This window comes from Acanthaster planci, linkage group LG16 (assembly GCF_054643075.1).
Source record: "Acanthaster planci isolate LZ-2023a linkage group LG16, COTS_SCS, whole genome shotgun sequence".
NCBI lineage: Eukaryota > Metazoa > Echinodermata > Asteroidea > Valvatida > Acanthasteridae > Acanthaster > Acanthaster planci.
In genome coordinates, this window is record NC_141792.1 from 9,534,671 (window position 1) to 9,551,342 (window position 16,672).

The 16,672-nt window shown below is 43.0% G+C and overlaps 3 protein-coding genes across 14 annotated transcripts in view; 2 read left to right on the plus strand and 1 right to left on the minus strand.

Moving 5' to 3' along the window:
* ankrd49 (ankyrin repeat domain 49) overlaps positions 1–4,115 on the plus strand; it is a 27,964-nt gene extending 23,849 nt beyond the window's left edge. For all 8 annotated transcript variants that reach the window (XM_022241196.2, XM_022241190.2, XM_022241192.2 and 5 more), the window contains one exon: positions 45–4,115. In XM_022241196.2, the coding sequence (XP_022096888.1) occupies positions 141–1,076 (936 nt within the window). In that variant the 5' untranslated portion in view covers positions 45–140 and the 3' untranslated portion in view covers positions 1,077–4,115. The remainder of the gene's footprint in view (positions 1–44) is intronic.
* Positions 3,645–9,304, minus strand: LOC110982636 (transmembrane emp24 domain-containing protein 6-like). Of its 3 annotated transcripts, none has more exons than XM_087147023.1 (5): positions 9,151–9,304; positions 8,117–8,264; positions 6,962–7,082; positions 6,305–6,450; positions 3,645–5,566 (listed from the first exon to the last, which is right to left on the minus strand). In XM_087147023.1, the coding sequence occupies exons 2-5, from the start codon at positions 8,261–8,263 to the stop codon at positions 5,333–5,335; spliced, it is 648 nt and encodes a 215-aa protein (XP_087003149.1). In that variant the 5' UTR covers position 8,264; positions 9,151–9,304; the 3' UTR covers positions 3,645–5,332. The 3 variants fall into 3 exon arrangements, with proteins under 3 accessions (XP_087003149.1, XP_087003148.1, XP_022096890.2); XM_087147022.1 differs by lacking the exon at positions 9,151–9,304 and having other exon boundaries at positions 3,645–5,135; positions 5,324–5,566; positions 8,117–8,461; XM_022241198.2 differs by lacking the exon at positions 9,151–9,304 and having other exon boundaries at positions 8,117–8,461.
* A 915-nt stretch (positions 9,305–10,219) lies between these two features.
* Positions 10,220–16,289, plus strand: LOC110982634 (beta-lactamase domain-containing protein 2-like). Of its 3 annotated transcripts, none has more exons than XM_087147013.1 (8): positions 10,220–10,471; positions 12,107–12,270; positions 12,595–12,731; positions 13,420–13,645; positions 13,968–14,164; positions 14,574–14,825; positions 15,100–15,283; positions 15,537–16,289. In XM_087147013.1, the coding sequence occupies exons 1-7, from the start codon at positions 10,446–10,448 to the stop codon at positions 15,277–15,279; spliced, it is 1,182 nt and encodes a 393-aa protein (XP_087003139.1). In that variant the 5' UTR covers positions 10,220–10,445; the 3' UTR covers positions 15,280–15,283; positions 15,537–16,289. The 3 variants fall into 3 exon arrangements, with proteins under 3 accessions (XP_087003139.1, XP_022096881.2, XP_087003140.1); XM_022241189.2 differs by lacking the exon at positions 10,220–10,471 and adding an exon at positions 10,501–10,666; XM_087147014.1 differs by lacking the exons at positions 10,220–10,471; positions 15,100–15,283; positions 15,537–16,289 and adding an exon at positions 10,501–10,666 and having other exon boundaries at positions 14,579–14,824.
* The last annotated feature ends 383 nt before the right edge of the window (positions 16,290–16,672 follow it).

The following is a 16,672-nucleotide window of genomic DNA, read 5'->3' on the forward strand; positions in this document are numbered from 1 at the left end:
TTTTCAGAATTTTAATTAACGTTTTGTGTTTTTGTTTCACGCAGGCACAAATTTGGGGTTTGTGTATACATGTAGGTTCTGAATGATCCAGCACCCTCTTCATTACTTTCCTGAGGGAGTGGCTTGATGTGGCCTGCATCATGTTGAGACAGACTGAGGAGCTGAGCGGTAGCTTGGAGAGTTTGAACCAGCTGGACATGCACGAGAAGCTGGAGAAGCATCAGAAGAGGCGGCTGAGCTGCCCACAGATCGCTTTCACCTCCACCCTCTTGCCGACCACGCCCACCCGCAAAAAGTCCCTGGTGGAGGACTTGGGTGTGCAGAAGGTGGAAGAGGAGACTCTGGAGGAGTGCAAGGAGGCGGAGGACAACGTCTTTGCGGAGGCCGTCGAAGCGGTCCTGCAAGAAGGCTACGAGAACAACGGCGGGTTCGAGGATGAGGAGGACTGTCGCAAGCACACAGACTTCTTGCTCAGCGTCATGGAATCGCAGCAGCGGAAGCGGCGGGGCAGCTCCAAATCACACTGGGATGACAGCGAGGAAGGCGACACCAAGATCGACGAGGACGTGGAGAACGACATGGGCAAGCGGATCCTGTGGGCGGCCGAGAACAATGAGACGGAGATCGTCAAGGAGCTGCTCGCCCAGCAGGCGGCGTTGGTGAATGCCTTGGATGAGGACCGCTACACGCCGTTGCACCGCGCCGCCTACAATGGCCACGCCTCCATGGTGGAACTGCTGCTGCAGCACAATGCCAACATCAACGCCAGGACGGAGGATGGCTGGTGCCCGCTGCACTGCGCCTCCCGGTGGAACAACGCCTCCGTCGTCTCTGTCCTCCTGCAGAACGGCAGCGACATCAACGCGCAAACTAACGGCGGCCAGACTGCTCTCCATCTGGCTGCCTCCAACAACGAAGCCAAGGACTGCCTACAGCTGCTGCTGATGAACCGTCACATAGACACAACCATATTAAATGCGGCCAATGAGACAGCCTACGACATTGTCAAGAGAGTTGGCCGATTGTCCTACTTGTTTGAGATGACAGAGGACAGCATGCAGCCTTCTGGTAGCTGATGGTTTGTAAAAGCAGAAGAAGAAAGTCTGTAGGGGGAAGTGAATTGGAGCCAAGCTCTTATCATTGTATATATGTGTATTTAAGTGCTTATTTATGTACAAAATATAAAATGTTAAAACATTCAAACGTAAAAGATCACCAGCTTTCATCGGGCAAAAGGTCACTACATTAAAGTGGTTAAAGAATTTGCCCATATTTTGACAAACTCAGGTTAAATTTCTGAAAGTTTCAGTGCTTTTTATGTGTAAGTTCCAACGGCCAACAGTGACCTTGATTTTTGTCGAAATGAACTCAGTCAATTTGCTCCAGGCAGGCTTACTGTAGTCCTTGTACTGTACCTTGTCTGCAGCCTAGAATAACATTTCGCTGTTGCCATAGTTAATTGGTCAGAGAAACTGAATTGCTTTGTCATTCCCGACAGTTGTCATGAACGCCGCACCGGACAGTCACTAATTGGTCAAACTTTCATACAGTCCGAAGTCAGTTTACAACAAGCTGTCTGCGGGAATTCTTGAAAAGGCATTCCTGCCAGTACTTTGGTGTGTTTCTGCCTTATTGTCAGTATTAAACCTGATTTGTAGGAATAAATGACCTGTGATTGGCTGGATAACAATTCGATCCGTTTCCCTTTTGCAAATGGCGGACCTAAACTTAGTAAGTAGGTAGAAAAAAATCCTGTAGTACCTGTCAATTTTTTTGTTCGAAAGTTGGGAAATTGGGGATTAAACACAAACGTTCCATGTTTTATTTTTTTACGGGGTCGGCTCCATGACTTCTGTTTAAACCATTTTGAGCTGTGCAAAATCGTTTTGCCAACACAAGTTGTTTTATCCAGTTACTGTCCGGGAAACTGGACCAGCCGATTTCATTTTCCCTCACACAATCACAAATTCTCCAGTATGGATTAGTCATTTGGTTTGTTTTTATCTTCTCCGTGCACTGTGATAATCACCACAGTCCACAAATGCGTGTAGAGGTTGCATCTCAAGTGGATCCCTGCTTCCAAAGGTCGCCCTGCCCATTCCATTTCCCCCCTAAAACCAAAAAAGGGTTTGTTCCAAATGATGTGTATTCGTCTGCTGAATTAATTTACCCAGATAAGTTGATGTCTTTCACTGAAAAGGAATGGCCATGTGTGCATTTTCTTGTACGATGCAGCGGTGTGGTTTTGTGAGAGTATTTTGAGAGTATTAGGGGGTATAATGTTTTGAAAGTCTTCCTGGAGTTTGTAAGATTGCCTTTCTAGTTGACATGCTGCAGAAAAAGGAAGGCGGGATGTGTTAACAAGAAACATGTGCAACGGTTAACAGGGCATAACGTTATTGATGGACAAAGAATACAGCGAACGGCAGTTAAGTTTAGCTGACGGAGAGGCAAGTATGTTTTTACATACATGTTCATGTACGTGAATGTTTAAAATAGCCAACGGCCTTGATTTAGATTTCACGATTATCCAACACTGGCAGATTTTTTCTACGGATTTGTAATGCGATTCGGTACATGCATGTCGTACATAATTTGCTTCCCGTGTCCTTGTACCACAAGTTGTTTGAAAATTGTACGCCTCTGCAGGACCTTTTTGACATGCAGTACATGTATGTTGTCGCTGTCAACCCAGTGGATCCGTTAATCGCTGGATTGCCATACGTGTAAAATCCAAAAGTTGTGCATCACCTGCACCAGTTGCCTAGTCTAGTCTTTGAACTGTTTGATGTATGATGTCAGCGTTGTAGATTAGAAAAGTTGCAACTTGTCAAATATGAGCAGACAAAACTCACTGCAAAATAATTATGGTTTCAAGTTGTCCAGTTAGTGTAGTTGTAATCTTGGTCAAAACCAAATTTGTGTTTATAAACTCATATTCGCGATCTCCATTGCAGTGTCATTAAATCATTCTCCAATCTTCAGCTTCTTTACTGTAACCCCATTCTTTCCCCACCTCACCTCACCCCGCAAAAAAAGCCAGAAAATAAGATGAAAATAGAAACTGAAAGGCCTTACTACCGGCAGGAGTCGCTACTTCCTGTAAGGGTCAATAAAATTCAATTTAATACCACAACCTTTGAACAGAAAAACGCATTTGGGTCTCGACCTATTTCCAGTGTTTGTTTTGCTATATTTTGAGGTATTTGGTTCCTCTTGATTATTTCATGGTATCGCTAATTTTGAAATTCGTACACTCACTGTGATGTCCGAGTCAATAATACATATAGAAAGAAAGCTATGTACACATGTACATTGGTTCGTGCACAAAAGTCGGCCGCATAATTGATTTTTCGATTCTACTAGGTAAATTTCGTTTTCTTTGTTGATCCTTTATAGGGTTTTAAGTACAAGGCTGTAAGCTAGTGAACAACCATTTCCTAGAAGGACTTCACAATTTGAACAGAAAATCAACACACTAAACTGCCCAAGAAAAGTTCACGGCTTTGTCTCGTGAAGGACAGTACAGTTCCCTTCATAATCTTTAATGAGATATCAGTAGAAAACGGGGAAATATCTAAGGCATCATTTCTGAAGAGCCACGCCGAGCAAGAATGTCGAAAACAGGCATTTGGATACCTAGGTTCGTGCATGTATGTTGCAAAGAATGCACTTTTATTAAAAAAAACTTAAAGGCATGTAAAATTAAAAGTATTAATCACTCATTACTTATGTGAAACTTTGAAATGAATTATTAATACTACTTACGGTAAAATTATCTTTATCATTCCAATCACCAAATGTGGGAATCGGCCTTTTTGTTGCCCGACAAAACACTATATAATTAAGACAAAATTTCGACAAGAAATCAATTTCGAAATAGCAGCTCAACTTTTTTTTTCTCCTCCCGCCTTTCCCCCTCCCCTTCTTTAATTGAAGGAATGAAAGAACAGCCGGTGGTGTGGTTTGACGTTTTATCCTCATCCAAAGTTTTGCTGATGAAAGTACAAAGTTAAAAGACTTACTTGTATATGAAGTATACCAAATGTATTTCCGTTAAAAATACAGGTTAAAAGCAGAAGAAATAAATGCTTAAACCAAATAAAGATCTGGAAGGTTTTTATTGGTGTCGATTTCACGATGTAATTCACCATATTTCCTGTGATTGTTTTAAATTTTTGATAATCAGTTTTTATATCCCACATGTCTTATTTCTCAATTTCAGATTGCTGTGAAAGTGTAACGAAAGAAAGACATGCAAAATATTATTCCAAACCACAATTTCGAATTCGAATTTACGTTTCTAAGCAAGTAAACGGAAGTCATGAGTTTGAAAATTATTAAACTTTGAAACCATCAAAACTGCTAACCCCATCTAGAAATTATGACGATTGAGCGAAAACAAACTGAAATTACCCAAAAAAGAAAAAACTGTTTTAAATCCGCAACATGTTGTCACGAAGAAGAATCCTTAGACAAAAGAGAAGAAAGTAAAATTTGCATAAATGGTCAAACCTGATTGCTTAAAACTTTGTTGTGCAAAATTAATCGACCATGTGGTGCAGGGGGGTGGAAGTTTTTTCTTTTAGTCCTGCACGTGCGCTTAAACTAACAACATCTGTGATTCGTATTTGACGTGCGCGCCCGCGCATGTGAAACACGGGGATTGGCTGACGTCCGCAGTGGGTGGGGCGCTCTGTCGAAGGAGGATTTACAGCTTGGACGCGTATACTACAGGAATTGTGTTAAATTTTCCCCGGTCTCGGTTAACCATGCCCAATGTACGTAGTACGGCTAAGCAGAAAATGTGCTTGGCAATGAGCCAGCTCGGAATTCCAACAGTGCATGCCCAAAATGATGACGCCCGAAGTCATTCGGGAATTAGCAACGCTCCTGCGCGAGGTCTTTTTTGAAATACCGAACGGGCTCACTTTTCGTAGTTAGCTAAATGCGAAGGGAGCCAGCTGTACAGTCAATTATGCCCCCATTGTGACAGTTTGGTTGGTAAGCTGTTTCTGTGGCACAGCACAGCAAGATTTTTTTTCTTAGTGAATTTCTGTTCCTCGTTGCTCCATGAAACTGAAGCTGAATTCGAAGGTTGCGACTGTGGCCGGGGAAAATGGGCCTCGGGATTTCTGGGGATAAAGCATGTGTGGGAAAATGGCTTTATTGCTTGTCTTGAGAGTAGACGAGCTGCCCTCTGTTGAAATGTCAGACTTCACATTCCCTTTGACAAATCTTACAAAGCCATATCAAAATGGAGATCACGGGGATGTACATCCTCACTGCTTATGTTATTATGTTGGCATTTTGGCTGGCTTACCGCTAAAACCTAGCATCTGGGCTTTTGGGTCGGCGTCAGAGCCTTGACGTTGAAAAGGCTCCGCAGGGCCAAGACTTGACCCACGCCTGCTGATATGATGATGATAGCCTGAGCCACGGACCAGTACAGGATGTAGTCTGCGTTGTTGGCCATGAATTCCTCGTCTCTCTGCGTGGTTTGACGGAGTATGAACTGCTCGCGGGACGCGCGCCACAAGTGTTTCCATGTTCTCATGAGAGACTCCTGTTTTGAATGGAGGGAGATAAAAGTTGTATATGATTCAGACAGGGAGAGGAAAATATCTTTCAAAGGAGTGTGAGATATGCGTAAAGGATATCAGTCAGAGGATACAACAGATGCGACCGGGTTGTATGAAATATGCACTTCTTATTCTTTAAAAATATTTTACTTGTTCCTTAATGTATACCCATAAATCTATTCATTTTTTTCTTTTGACATAGGGGGTCCCACTAATTCACCACTACACATTAATATAGACGCCACGTAGGAAAAAAGGGGCATTTTTTTTAGGGGCGTGATAATTAATGAGCCTCGAGCTTGACTAGCGCAATTTTCGTAGCAACGGAGGCTCCTTAAGTCAAAACTGAACTTCGCTGGTTCACAAACCACTGTGAAATGCACGCATTATGGTTGCATCACTACCAGCAAACTGAACTCTCCCAACCAAAAATTGCTCCTTTTAACCGATGAGGTGGTGCTTCTGCTCGGGTTGGATGACCCTAAAAAGATGATTCACAATCAACTCTGTCAATACCGCATCACGATATTTTGCTCTTGCGCCAAAGTATTATGCATTAGTGTCATCCACACACTCATACAGTGGGAGAAAATCAAACAGAAATTGAAATAATAACTAATCCCTGTTTAAGAATTTGAAAGTAAATTTCTGCTTGGACAATCTTGGGAAGAATGTTCAAATTGGAAGGGTGCTAGCAAGAGATTTTCAAGAGGTAAACTGACCGACGCATTGCCAAAAAGAACTTCCTTTTCTTCTTTTAGCCGAAAGTACTCTCGAACTTTGGTCTCTTCGTACATGTCGATTGCCATCGAGACCTTCTTAGCATAGCGTCGAGACGCTTGATTGCTGAAGCAGATAGTGAATAAACCTGAAAAAGTGAGGATAGAAGTTCTCAACGATGATGTTGCGAAATCACAGTTGTACATGGTGCTGAAGTTATCTTGAGCAGTAGTGGATTACCGGGCCAAATCTATTGTGATGTACATCTATGTGACGAGACAGCGGTTTTAACGTGAATTTTGCTTTGCACATGATTTTTTGACGTAGTGTGTTCTGCCCAGAGGAGTTTACAGAATCGGCCTCCAAGATACGATCTTTTTCGAGCTGTTGTCCATGTCATTTTGAGCAACTGTTGTCACGTTATTGTTTGAACTCCAGAAAAAAATTGTACTCTTAATGGGATTAACTTGTTTATTATACAGACGCATGGGATTAGTTGAAACGCATCATCATTGCCTTCGCTAGTATAAATATTATCCAGTATTCCTGTTTACAAGGTAGTTTTGGATTGTGGCTCTTTGGTTTGCTCTGGTTTGCTTTCTTTTTCTTGGGGGAAGGGGTGAGGGCGGGTTAATACTGGGTAGATAAGTTTTTCTTACCATCATAGTGGGCTACCGTATTAAAATGATCTGCCAGTTCTTCGTAGGATTCATAGAGTCTCTCTCCTCGGTCCGACCTGATGATCACCCGTAAGTTGGTATTTACATCCTGACTGGTGGCCTGATTGATAACGTACAAAAGGTTCAGAGCTACTTGTACATTTAACGTTTTGTGCATTGTTGAAAAGCAAAAGAGAAAAAATTACTCTTGAAAAGAATGAGTTCTTTATGAAAATCACCCTTAAAGAGTGAAAAATCAATCCAAAAGAGTGAAAATCACTCAAAAGAGAGTTTTTTACAGGGCCACTCTTTTTTGAGTTGTCTTTCATATGGCTTCTTAGAAGAGGAGAAATTTCATTCTTTTGGTATGGTTTTTACTCTTTATAGAACATATTATCTTTGTAAATAGTGGTTTTTAGAACTCTTTCTGAGAGTGGGGTTTTCACGCCTTTTCATGTAGCGACCTTGCATCTTCATCTCGGGTTCGAACGTGAGTGTTTATCCGACCTCCATCAATTACATGGCGTCTATGTCAGAGAAGAAGAGTTAACCTTCGCACTACGGTTACTGTGACTAGATTGTACGTTCCCGTTGGAATAAAAAAAAATTAAAGGCGTCCATTTGTTTTACCTTCAAAGTCCATTCAAAGTGTGTGATTTGTGCCGTCCATGTAGGCCCTTACCTATTATACACACGCATGTCCTTTATTCACTGTTTGAAGCTTGCATTGTTCAGTATCTAAGGCAATTATTTATCGTATGTAACGCTTCAAAACTTGGAATAAATGTGAAATTTGGTCAGGATTAGACGCCTTGCCAACCCAGTGCCGAATTCAGACCAGTTGAATTCAATTCGGAATTAGTGCACTTTGCACGAATGCTTGTAGTCAAACATCTCTGACGTCAAACTGCAAATATTCCTTATACTCAGTATCCAAGAGAGCTTTTGGATTCGCTGTCGAAACTGCAGTTAACGTTCCTTCGACGTTTCGAGTTACTGCCAGATTCACGCTGAGCTCTTTTTCAACGAAATTTGGCACGTAGATGGCACAACGTCCAGACTGCGTCCAACACTTCAACTGGAAACCTGTATCTGCCAAGCAACGCTTCCATCGCTCTGTGTTAAATTCATGCCTATATCAGACTGGCAACTTACATAGTAACCGAGGTCGAACTTCATGCCTGTACGGACTCTTTGGAAGAAGCACTCCTCCTTCCCAGGCTCGACGACAATTTTTAGCGACACGCTGATCCACGGCTCTTGTCTGTCCACAGGGTCAACATATTGGTGATGTTCAATCATGCTAAGAACGCACCAAAACAAACTTAGAATCAGGAAAGTGTGAAAATAAATTGAACAAAATTGGCCCATGGTAATATGATAACTTGCTCTAGGTGAAACGACGGTGTTCTCCTGAAACAAAAATTGAAAATGAAATCAGCTATACGTTCAGCCCATGTTGCCTCGTCGTGTGTAATTCATTAATAACAGTTTTATGGATATACACGTGTACTTGTATTACAAGTAAATATTAATACCATATGGCCAGTACCAATTATTAGTGGCACATACCATTTCACCCACAGGGGGGTATTTGATCAGTTACTAACGACCTACCACTGTACTGCATTATTGTTTTAGATTGTCTAGATATAACTGGGAGATATCAGAAATCGGCCTATCATCGTCCGTGAGAACGCGCATATGTTTGGCGGTCTAGTACGAGCAGGCTATTTGTTAACGAAGAAAGATAGGCCGTCTCCATATGCATCAGAAAATTACCACACGGCTGAGCGATCTCATCCTTGAAGAACGGAAGAACGAGTACGAGCAATGAAATTTAATACAATCTCCAAAATACATATTTGTTTTTCACGTGGCCTCATTTTCAATGTCTCTTTCTCCATGGCTTTTTTTTAATGACTTTTGTCTCTTAGGCAAATAAGCATTTCCATATTGATAAGCAAAAGTATGATGTCATCCCAGGAAGGAAGCCTTGATGTCACATTAATTTATGCACAAGAAACTACTGCGTTTTTGAACAACATTCTACTGGCCAGATTTTTATATTCTTAGACGATTCATAGTTGTGTAAGTGCAGAGCAATAAGGAGGCAAGAAAGCCTTTCTCAGAAATGTCCTCACTAAAATTAATTAAGTCAAGGTTCACTATTTCAACAGAAAACCTACCGGTATACACTGAGCCACGTCTTCTGGTGTTGGGCCAAGATGTCAGATAGCGATGGTTACATTTGTTTGCACACCTGTTGTTGTATCTTATCGTTTATTATGCCCACAGTCACTTCTTAGGAATCTGCCATCGATGATGGCGTAGCTTTCATGTAAATTAGACTGTTGGAGTAAATATTAATATCCTCGCACAAACAGTGGCTACCATTAGATAACAATGGTTGCGCGCTCGGAATGGTCACGCTGTGTATCTTATTGGTCTAAATAGCGTGCTTGATCACCGCAGTTCAGTTCTGCACGAAAGCCGTACTAGCTTTGTTTACAATTACCGTAGCTCAACCAAGAAAGCATTTCGCAGTCACTGATATACAGGTACCCGAGGAAAGCATATTGGGGCAAAATAAAGGAAAGGTTAGTCCCGCTCTTGTAAGATTCTCGAGACATCAGAGGGAGTATGAGTACTAGTCTAGTTATTGAGTCATACACGTGGATGGACGCCCCAAGAGTTGCAGGCTCCCATTGGACGATCGCTGAAGTTGCGCGTGAACTTCCGGTGCCATGGTTCCGCGTAAACTGCGATCGATGCATAAACTCTATGTGCAGTGCATGTGCGATGGGCGTGGTTTAAACTGAAGTGACATCTCACTTACGAACCGGACAGTCCTGTTTGTTTGTGTTTTTTTCAGAGGAGCACCTGGGGGCACTCCGGGAATTTGTAATGGGGCCCCAGCCCCCCCCCCCGCTACGCCACTGTTGCTACATTATTATGGAATTCAAAACTTCTATCGCCAAAACATGGGTGCTTGATTAGATGGACAGTCGATTTGGAACCCACGTGGTTTCGCATAACTGCGGTAGTGTGCAGGGATTGCGCCGCAATCAGACGTTACTGTCTGTTCTTTGACTTCTGTAAGGAGTGCAGCGGTTGTCTCCCTGCAAAAGAGAGACTTTTGCAGGCTAGAATATTTGAACCCTCACTTTTCAAAAATTGTTACAAATTATAATGGTAGTCGATCATCTTTCCCTTCCGCACTTTTTCAGGGAGAGGAAAAGGAAAAATTAGAAAATGTTATATGTTTTGTGCCTTGGTAAAAATTACACATAAGTGTAAAAATGGATTACTATATAACACGGGGCGACAAAGTCAATAGTTAGTTTCTTTTCTGTACAGAATATGGATTACCGCTGTCGAGTGTCACAAGTTCTGTCAAGTTCCAAAACACAAACACGTAGCAGCCGCCTGATGTTATTTACTGTGTCCGTTTCTAGTGGTGAATGAGTATCCAAGGTCAGCCATGCCTACACAGCCTCCAACGTACAGGTAATATTTACAAACGAGTTGAGGCGCTACAAATTGCCGGTGCTCTATGGTAATGGCGTTCGTGAAAAGTGCAGTTCTTGTATGCTTGACCGTGGTACTTACCGTGTACTTACCACGACTGTGGACCACGAAGAGGCCAGTCATCACTGGAGGCACCGTGCAGGCCGGATTCGAACCGGTGGCAAAACTGTTCAGGTACCAATAATATACCTCTTGTGAGTATGTGGGTTTGCTGATAGTCCTACACCCCACGGTACTGTGCTATTGGACGAATCAATCTCCCCCTTAAATGGGGGGACTCGGTTAAGAAGGAGCTCTGGTTGGCAATAAGACCTGGGGAAATTAGTCTACGAACGTGCGACTTAAATACACGTATCAGGTACTACAGCAGTAGAATGTCCTGTATGCCCACCTACGTTTTCACTGTTACGACACTGTCATGCCATATCGCTGAGTGCCGAACATTTTTAAACAAACGTGATAATACAGGTCGATAGGCTTCAATGTAAACTTAAACCACTAGCTTTACTCTCAGGTGCGGAATTTGCAAGAAAGAGTTCATTCAAAAACTGAAATCAGAGCTCAAATTCAGTACAAACAGAAAATTGAACTAAAGTAAACTCTGGGTTTTGGGGGGTTTTTTTGCATTGATGCATATTGTGCTTAATTTTTTTCTGTATTTTTCACAAGTTGAAGGTCTCTTCTTTTTCATTATCACAAACGAGAGCAGACCTTTAACTTGTTAAAAATGCGAGAAAGAACGTTAAAGCACAAGTTGCATGACTAAAAGCAAAAGAATAGAGTTCACTTTATTTTGCTTCTTTTGTTTGTACGCTTTGGTTCTGAACTGAGGAGGCAGGGCAGTCATCTTTACACGTGATAAGCGCGTTGGCCTCGGTTTCGGTGCGCTAACCTTACCGACTTGTGAACAAAAGATGTCCACTCGATGCAGGAAAGGAAGACGTTCTGTGGACTTACACCCGTCCACAGGATATTTCTCTTTCTCTTAAAAAGAAGTTTAGAGGCATTTTTGGGTAGGGGTCGTCGTAAAAGGAAGAGGAATAGTCAAGGAAACCTTTTGCAAAAGCCAACTGAAAATCGTGTTCCCAGTTCAAGAAAAACAAGTATTTTACGGAGTTTTCTCAACTGCACGATAAGAAAGGAATGCCCACATTAGATATGTAAGGTAATTGGGGATGTGTTTGCTCGGTCGTCTGTGTTTCTGGATAAGCTTAGGCGAAACAGAGTGTTCCCACTTGAAAGTTGAATTGGGAAAAGGTGGATCTTGATTATCCGGCATTTTGGTGTAATCGTTATCTTACCGCAAGTCGCGTTCCCACTTTACGATTCTTTACGTGTGTGCTTTTATGTTCCCGCGGTGCTCAGTGGACCGTGAGCCCCCCCCCCCACTGGCTTCATAGGGAAGTGCAGAAGTAAAGTGTGACGTCATCAGTAAAAAGGGCTATTCCATTGGTCAGTCTGTGGTTGTTCTCATGCACTGTTCAACAGCGAGTGATTAAAACGTCCCTTACCCATAAAGCTTGGAATCTTTTGCATCTCGTTGGGATTCCACACTTGTTATTCAGTAAGCAGCTATTTGAGAGTAGTCATAATTGCTGACGTAAATCTTTCCAGGGAAAATTTTGAGAATGGTGTGGAATTTTCTACCGGTGGTTCAGCCTACGCGGTGTATTACAAAGGGACAAAGGTCGTGGATATCTGGGGAGGCTACGCGGATAGTGAGGCAAATCGTCCCTGGAAGGAGGACACCTTATCGGTGCTCTTTTCGACGACAAAAGGCGAGCATTAAAAAGGAAAATGTTTACTTCTTATCATAAACTAAACATGTCTATATGTAGTGTCTACGAACAACCATTTAAGTTCAAACTGGCCTTCTATTGTTATCCATAACTGCACAAGGCTGCCGCCAGGTCCTACATAATGCGTCCGTGAAACACGACCAAACGATTTGACTGGCGACCTCTTTCGAGTCAGGTCGTAATAATCTAACAATGAATGGGCTAATGTAACAATCGTGAAAGGGACGTTTATTTTGCTCTGGCCGTAACCTACGGTTCCACTAACCCATTACAAAAATACTCGTTTTTTGTTAACCTCGTCAGGCATCACATCACTATGCATGCTGGTACTAATCGATCGGGGTTTGATCGACTTAGAGACAACAGTGGCGTCTTATTGGCCAGAGTTTGCTCAGAATGGCAAAGAAAACGTCACAGTGCGCATGCTCCTCAACCACCAGGTACGCCTCATACACAGGCTCTGGTCGAGTTTACCTATACCACGACTCTTACCGTAGCTACAGTGGAAATGGGTGTAACGCCAATCAAAAGCATTAATTAAAGTGGAGAAAAACAAGTTGCAGTTGACCTGAGTGAAGTGTTTAGCTTATCAAACTCTTCTGTACAAGTGCAAATCCAGGAGTGACCAATGGGGGCCATGGCCACCTACCCACCCCCAATGTTTCTGAAAGATAATGAGAAAAGAGGCGATTGTTTGGTCTGTTTCATGTCTTTATCTTCCAAAAGCGTGTAAAAAGCTCCAAGATGCAGCCTCACTCCTAGAAAGGCCATACAATGTTACATAAAAAGATCGACGTTTTTGCCTTTCATGCTCAAAAAGCAGGTTGCCCCGCCCCCAACAAATTAGTTCTGGATCAGCCCTTGCTTCTGTATGGAACATAAAAGGGTTGAGGTAGCTTGAATAATTATAGCTATAACTCTCAAAATCGCATCGCTTATGGGATAACAGCTCCTCAGTTGAAATTGTTAAATTGCTTAATGTTCCCGTTGCAACTTCATTACTTCCGGACATAAGTGCAAAACCTCTTTTAGGAAAGTACTACCATATCCCCACCAATGGGTCCAAAGTCGGCCTGGTATTCCTCCTTGCTATACTGCGGACCAATGTTCTCTTTCATTCTGATCAAGGCCGGACTTTCGTACACCAGCGAGAAAGTCACCCTTGCTCTTCTGGAGGACCAGGATGCACTAGGAGAGGTCTTGGCACGGGCTCCGCTTGTATGGCAGCCGGGCACTGCTCATGGATACCATTCGATGACGTTTGGTCTATATGCCAGCCAGCTCTTGCGACGCGTCGACCTCAAGCGCAGGACGCTGGGCCAGTTTTTCAAGGAGGAGATCGCTCAGCCGTGTGGTAATTTTCTGATGCACATGGAGACGGCCTATCTTTCTTTCTAAGGCTAGTTGCGCATTCAGTGCTTATAAGCGTAAAATGAGATCTAAATTAAAACAGGATCTTAATTAAAGTTGGCGTGACATATTCCTTAAATCGAGGAGCGTGTTCTGTCAGTGACCTCGCATAACGAAAATGATACAGATCAGCGTGCAAAACCTTTTAATGCCATACTCTAAACCTCAGTTTAAATGTAGACGTATACTCTTCAAAATATCCCGATATATCGAAGGTGTCCTCCCTCTTCCCAATATTTGTCTCATTTTGTTTTGATCCCGAACAGACCTGGATGTCCACATAGGTCTGCCCTTGGAATCGTTTCATCGAGTAGCGCGGCCCACTGGCAACGCGGTCAACGTGGCGCTCGCACTGCTGTACGGCCTGACGACAAGCCCGGTCAACCGGCAATTGCTGTGGGCGATGTTCTTCGGGGAAACCGACCTGCCTCAAATCATCGAATCGAGTGGGGATACAGTGGAGGTAAACGTCATCATTTGCTGACCGGCACGTTTTACCAAATCTGAGTTTTGTTCTGCCATTGGCTTCAAGAGATATTAGGCCTATACCTGACCTTGTATCATTATTATTACTATTACTTGCTCGAAGGACATTCAAAGCTTTGGAACATTAGAGTCATAAAGGCACAGTCAGAACGAAGCCGTGGATTAGATAAACGGCTCAGGTTCCACTTACACACCCAAGTTTATGAACAAACCAAGTACGGTTTCGGGCTTGAACAGGCATCACCCAAAAATGTGGTCCCTTTTCCGGGAAACTACAATAGTACCAAAAACAAGGTGATCTGCTCCAACATGTCTAGCCCACGTTATTCTTTGTCCTCCATAAAACCTGGATATATTGCACGAGGTTTCGCAAACACTTTTCCCAGTTCAGTGCTTACCAGCGTCCGGAAACGCTAGCCCTGGAACAGCCGTCTGTGTTTGGTGTCGGCACGGCCCGGGCTGTTGCAAAAGTCTACGGCATATTGGCCAATGGAGGGCGGACTAACGACGGTCACAGGTTGCTGTCCAGTGACATCATCGATAGGATCATCAGCGAAGCCAACAGTGACGGGTCGCGGGACCGGACTGTTGGAATTGTGACAGTCTTGAATTTTGGGTACTTTATTGGTGAATTCCAGGTAGGTCTACAAGCAAATTTCTGTGTTTTTTTAAACACAGGCACCCCGTCAGCGGTGAAAAAGCAGGAAACTTCATGCGAGTTTTTGTAAGCACTTACTGACATAAAAACGGCGCACGTGCGCACCAAACTCTTTTCATGGTTTAGGCTGTGAAGGGCGCAGTGCGCACACTACTTTCTTTGGCTCTCTTGTGGATATTGTCTTTTCTTGACAGAAATCGGCCATTTAGATTTGAAAACCTTTGCTTATGGTGCACTAAATTTCTCCCCCGCAGGGCTCACCGCAGTTTGGGCACCCAGGGGGCGGAAGTGTGCAAGGGCTGGCCGACCCTCAACAGAAGCTCGGCATGTCCTACGTCTCCAGTTACAGTTCCATATTCAGCCTTACTGACGACCCAAGGTTCACGTCTCTCCAAGAGGAAACATACAAGTGCATCAAGGAACCAGAGAGCTAGCAAGGTGCTAGAGCCGAAGCCATAAAAATTATACCAAAGCTCTACCAAAATTATCGCCTTTGTTTAAGCTTCCAAAGCGCGAGCGAATCAAATAGAGATAATTGATCAAATCGACTTTAGGAGAATTGCAAAATGTCAAAGTCTATTACACACGACAGATGCTTACTTGTTTTGCCTGTCTGCAACCGATTGCAATGGCATTACTCAATCAGGACAACATTTCCCTTACACTTCTTTAATCATTATTTTGCCTGAAGGGTTCACCTCGGATTGGACATCCGGGGGCTGGTGGCATACAAGGCCGTGTTGGACCTCAACGGAACTTCGGCACGTTTTACCTCTCAAGTTACGACTCTCAGTTCGGCCTGGGCGACGACTCAAGACTCACCTCGGAACATTCTGGGCAACAACCTGTACTTGTGTATCGATGGGCTGGTGGCTTAGATGGAGCCTCACATGTGCTACAAGGTGTTGGTATTCTGGCAAGTTCTGCGATGCGCATGTTTCGCGTCGATGTCAAGTTTGTTTCACACTCATATCTACTACAAGATGGCGAAAATGCGATGTTTGATATTATTTAAATGTAACGTGTCCAGAACACGAAAATGTAAAAAGTAACCACCTGTGGAAATTAACCGACGTAATTCAAGAATGGAAGCAATGGACGTTAAAAGCAGATTATTTACAATAATAAACCTAGCATTGGGGATTTCAAGTTGTAATACCAACGTGACAAACATTACCAACTCGTTTCTGTCCTGACTGCAATTGTTAGTTTCTTATGTGAAGAGCGGCTCATGATGACCTGTAGATGACTTTTTTTGTTTGTCTTTGTAATAATATTACTGTTCAAAATATGGCAATTTTTATGCTTTGTCACTGGCCTTCTCTTAAGTTAGGCGAAATATATTGTATTGCTTTAAAAGTGTATCTGTTTAATTTCTGTGTGTTATTTTGTGATGTTAATGCTCATGACCTTCGTTTTCTGCGTTACTTGAGCCCCCAGTCAAATCAATAGATTTTTGCTGATCCAAAGGGTTTTTATTCATGCAATCCCTTCCGCGAACATTCGTGGAAAGAATTTTTTTTAATACGATCAGACGATTGCAAGTAAGGAGTCAAGACACAAAATACATAAAGGTATGTTAAATTCAGACTTTTCAGGCTGCACATTTTTGTTGAAGAGTCTTTCAGGATGACTCGACACGTAAAATCAAAAGAAAAATAACGGCAATTACTGCGCACTAACGTACCTGCGGTGGTCGTGTATCTGCATGTGCAGTGGGCGTGGTTTAAACTGAAGTGGCGTCACACTTACGAACCAGACACTGCATGTACTGTGTCGACTCTGCGGGCGCCCGCGATGAAGTTCAACACAGAGAGCCTCAGTTTC

Bases quoted from the DNA above. Each gene is read 5' to 3' on its own strand.
- LOC110982636 (XM_087147022.1), bottom strand. From the start codon at position 8,332: ATGGGCCAATTTTGTTCAATTTATTTTCACACTTTCCTGATTCTAAGT. The intron at 7,083-8,116 runs GTAAGTTGCCAG...GTTATCAATCAG, and splicing joins AGTTCGACCTCGGTTACTAT to GCCACCAGTCAGGATGTAAA. The intron at 6,451-6,961 runs GTAAGAAAAACT...TCACTTTTTCAG, and splicing joins TACGGTAGCCCACTATGATG to GTTTATTCACTATCTGCTTC.
- LOC110982634 (XM_022241189.2), top strand. From the start codon at position 10,518: ATGGTAATGGCGTTCGTGAAAAGTGCAGTTCTTGTATGCTTGACCGTG. The intron at 12,271-12,594 runs GCGAGCATTAAA...TAACCTCGTCAG, and splicing joins GCTCTTTTCGACGACAAAAG to GCATCACATCACTATGCATG. The intron at 12,732-13,419 runs GTACGCCTCATA...ATTCTGATCAAG, and splicing joins GCATGCTCCTCAACCACCAG to GCCGGACTTTCGTACACCAG.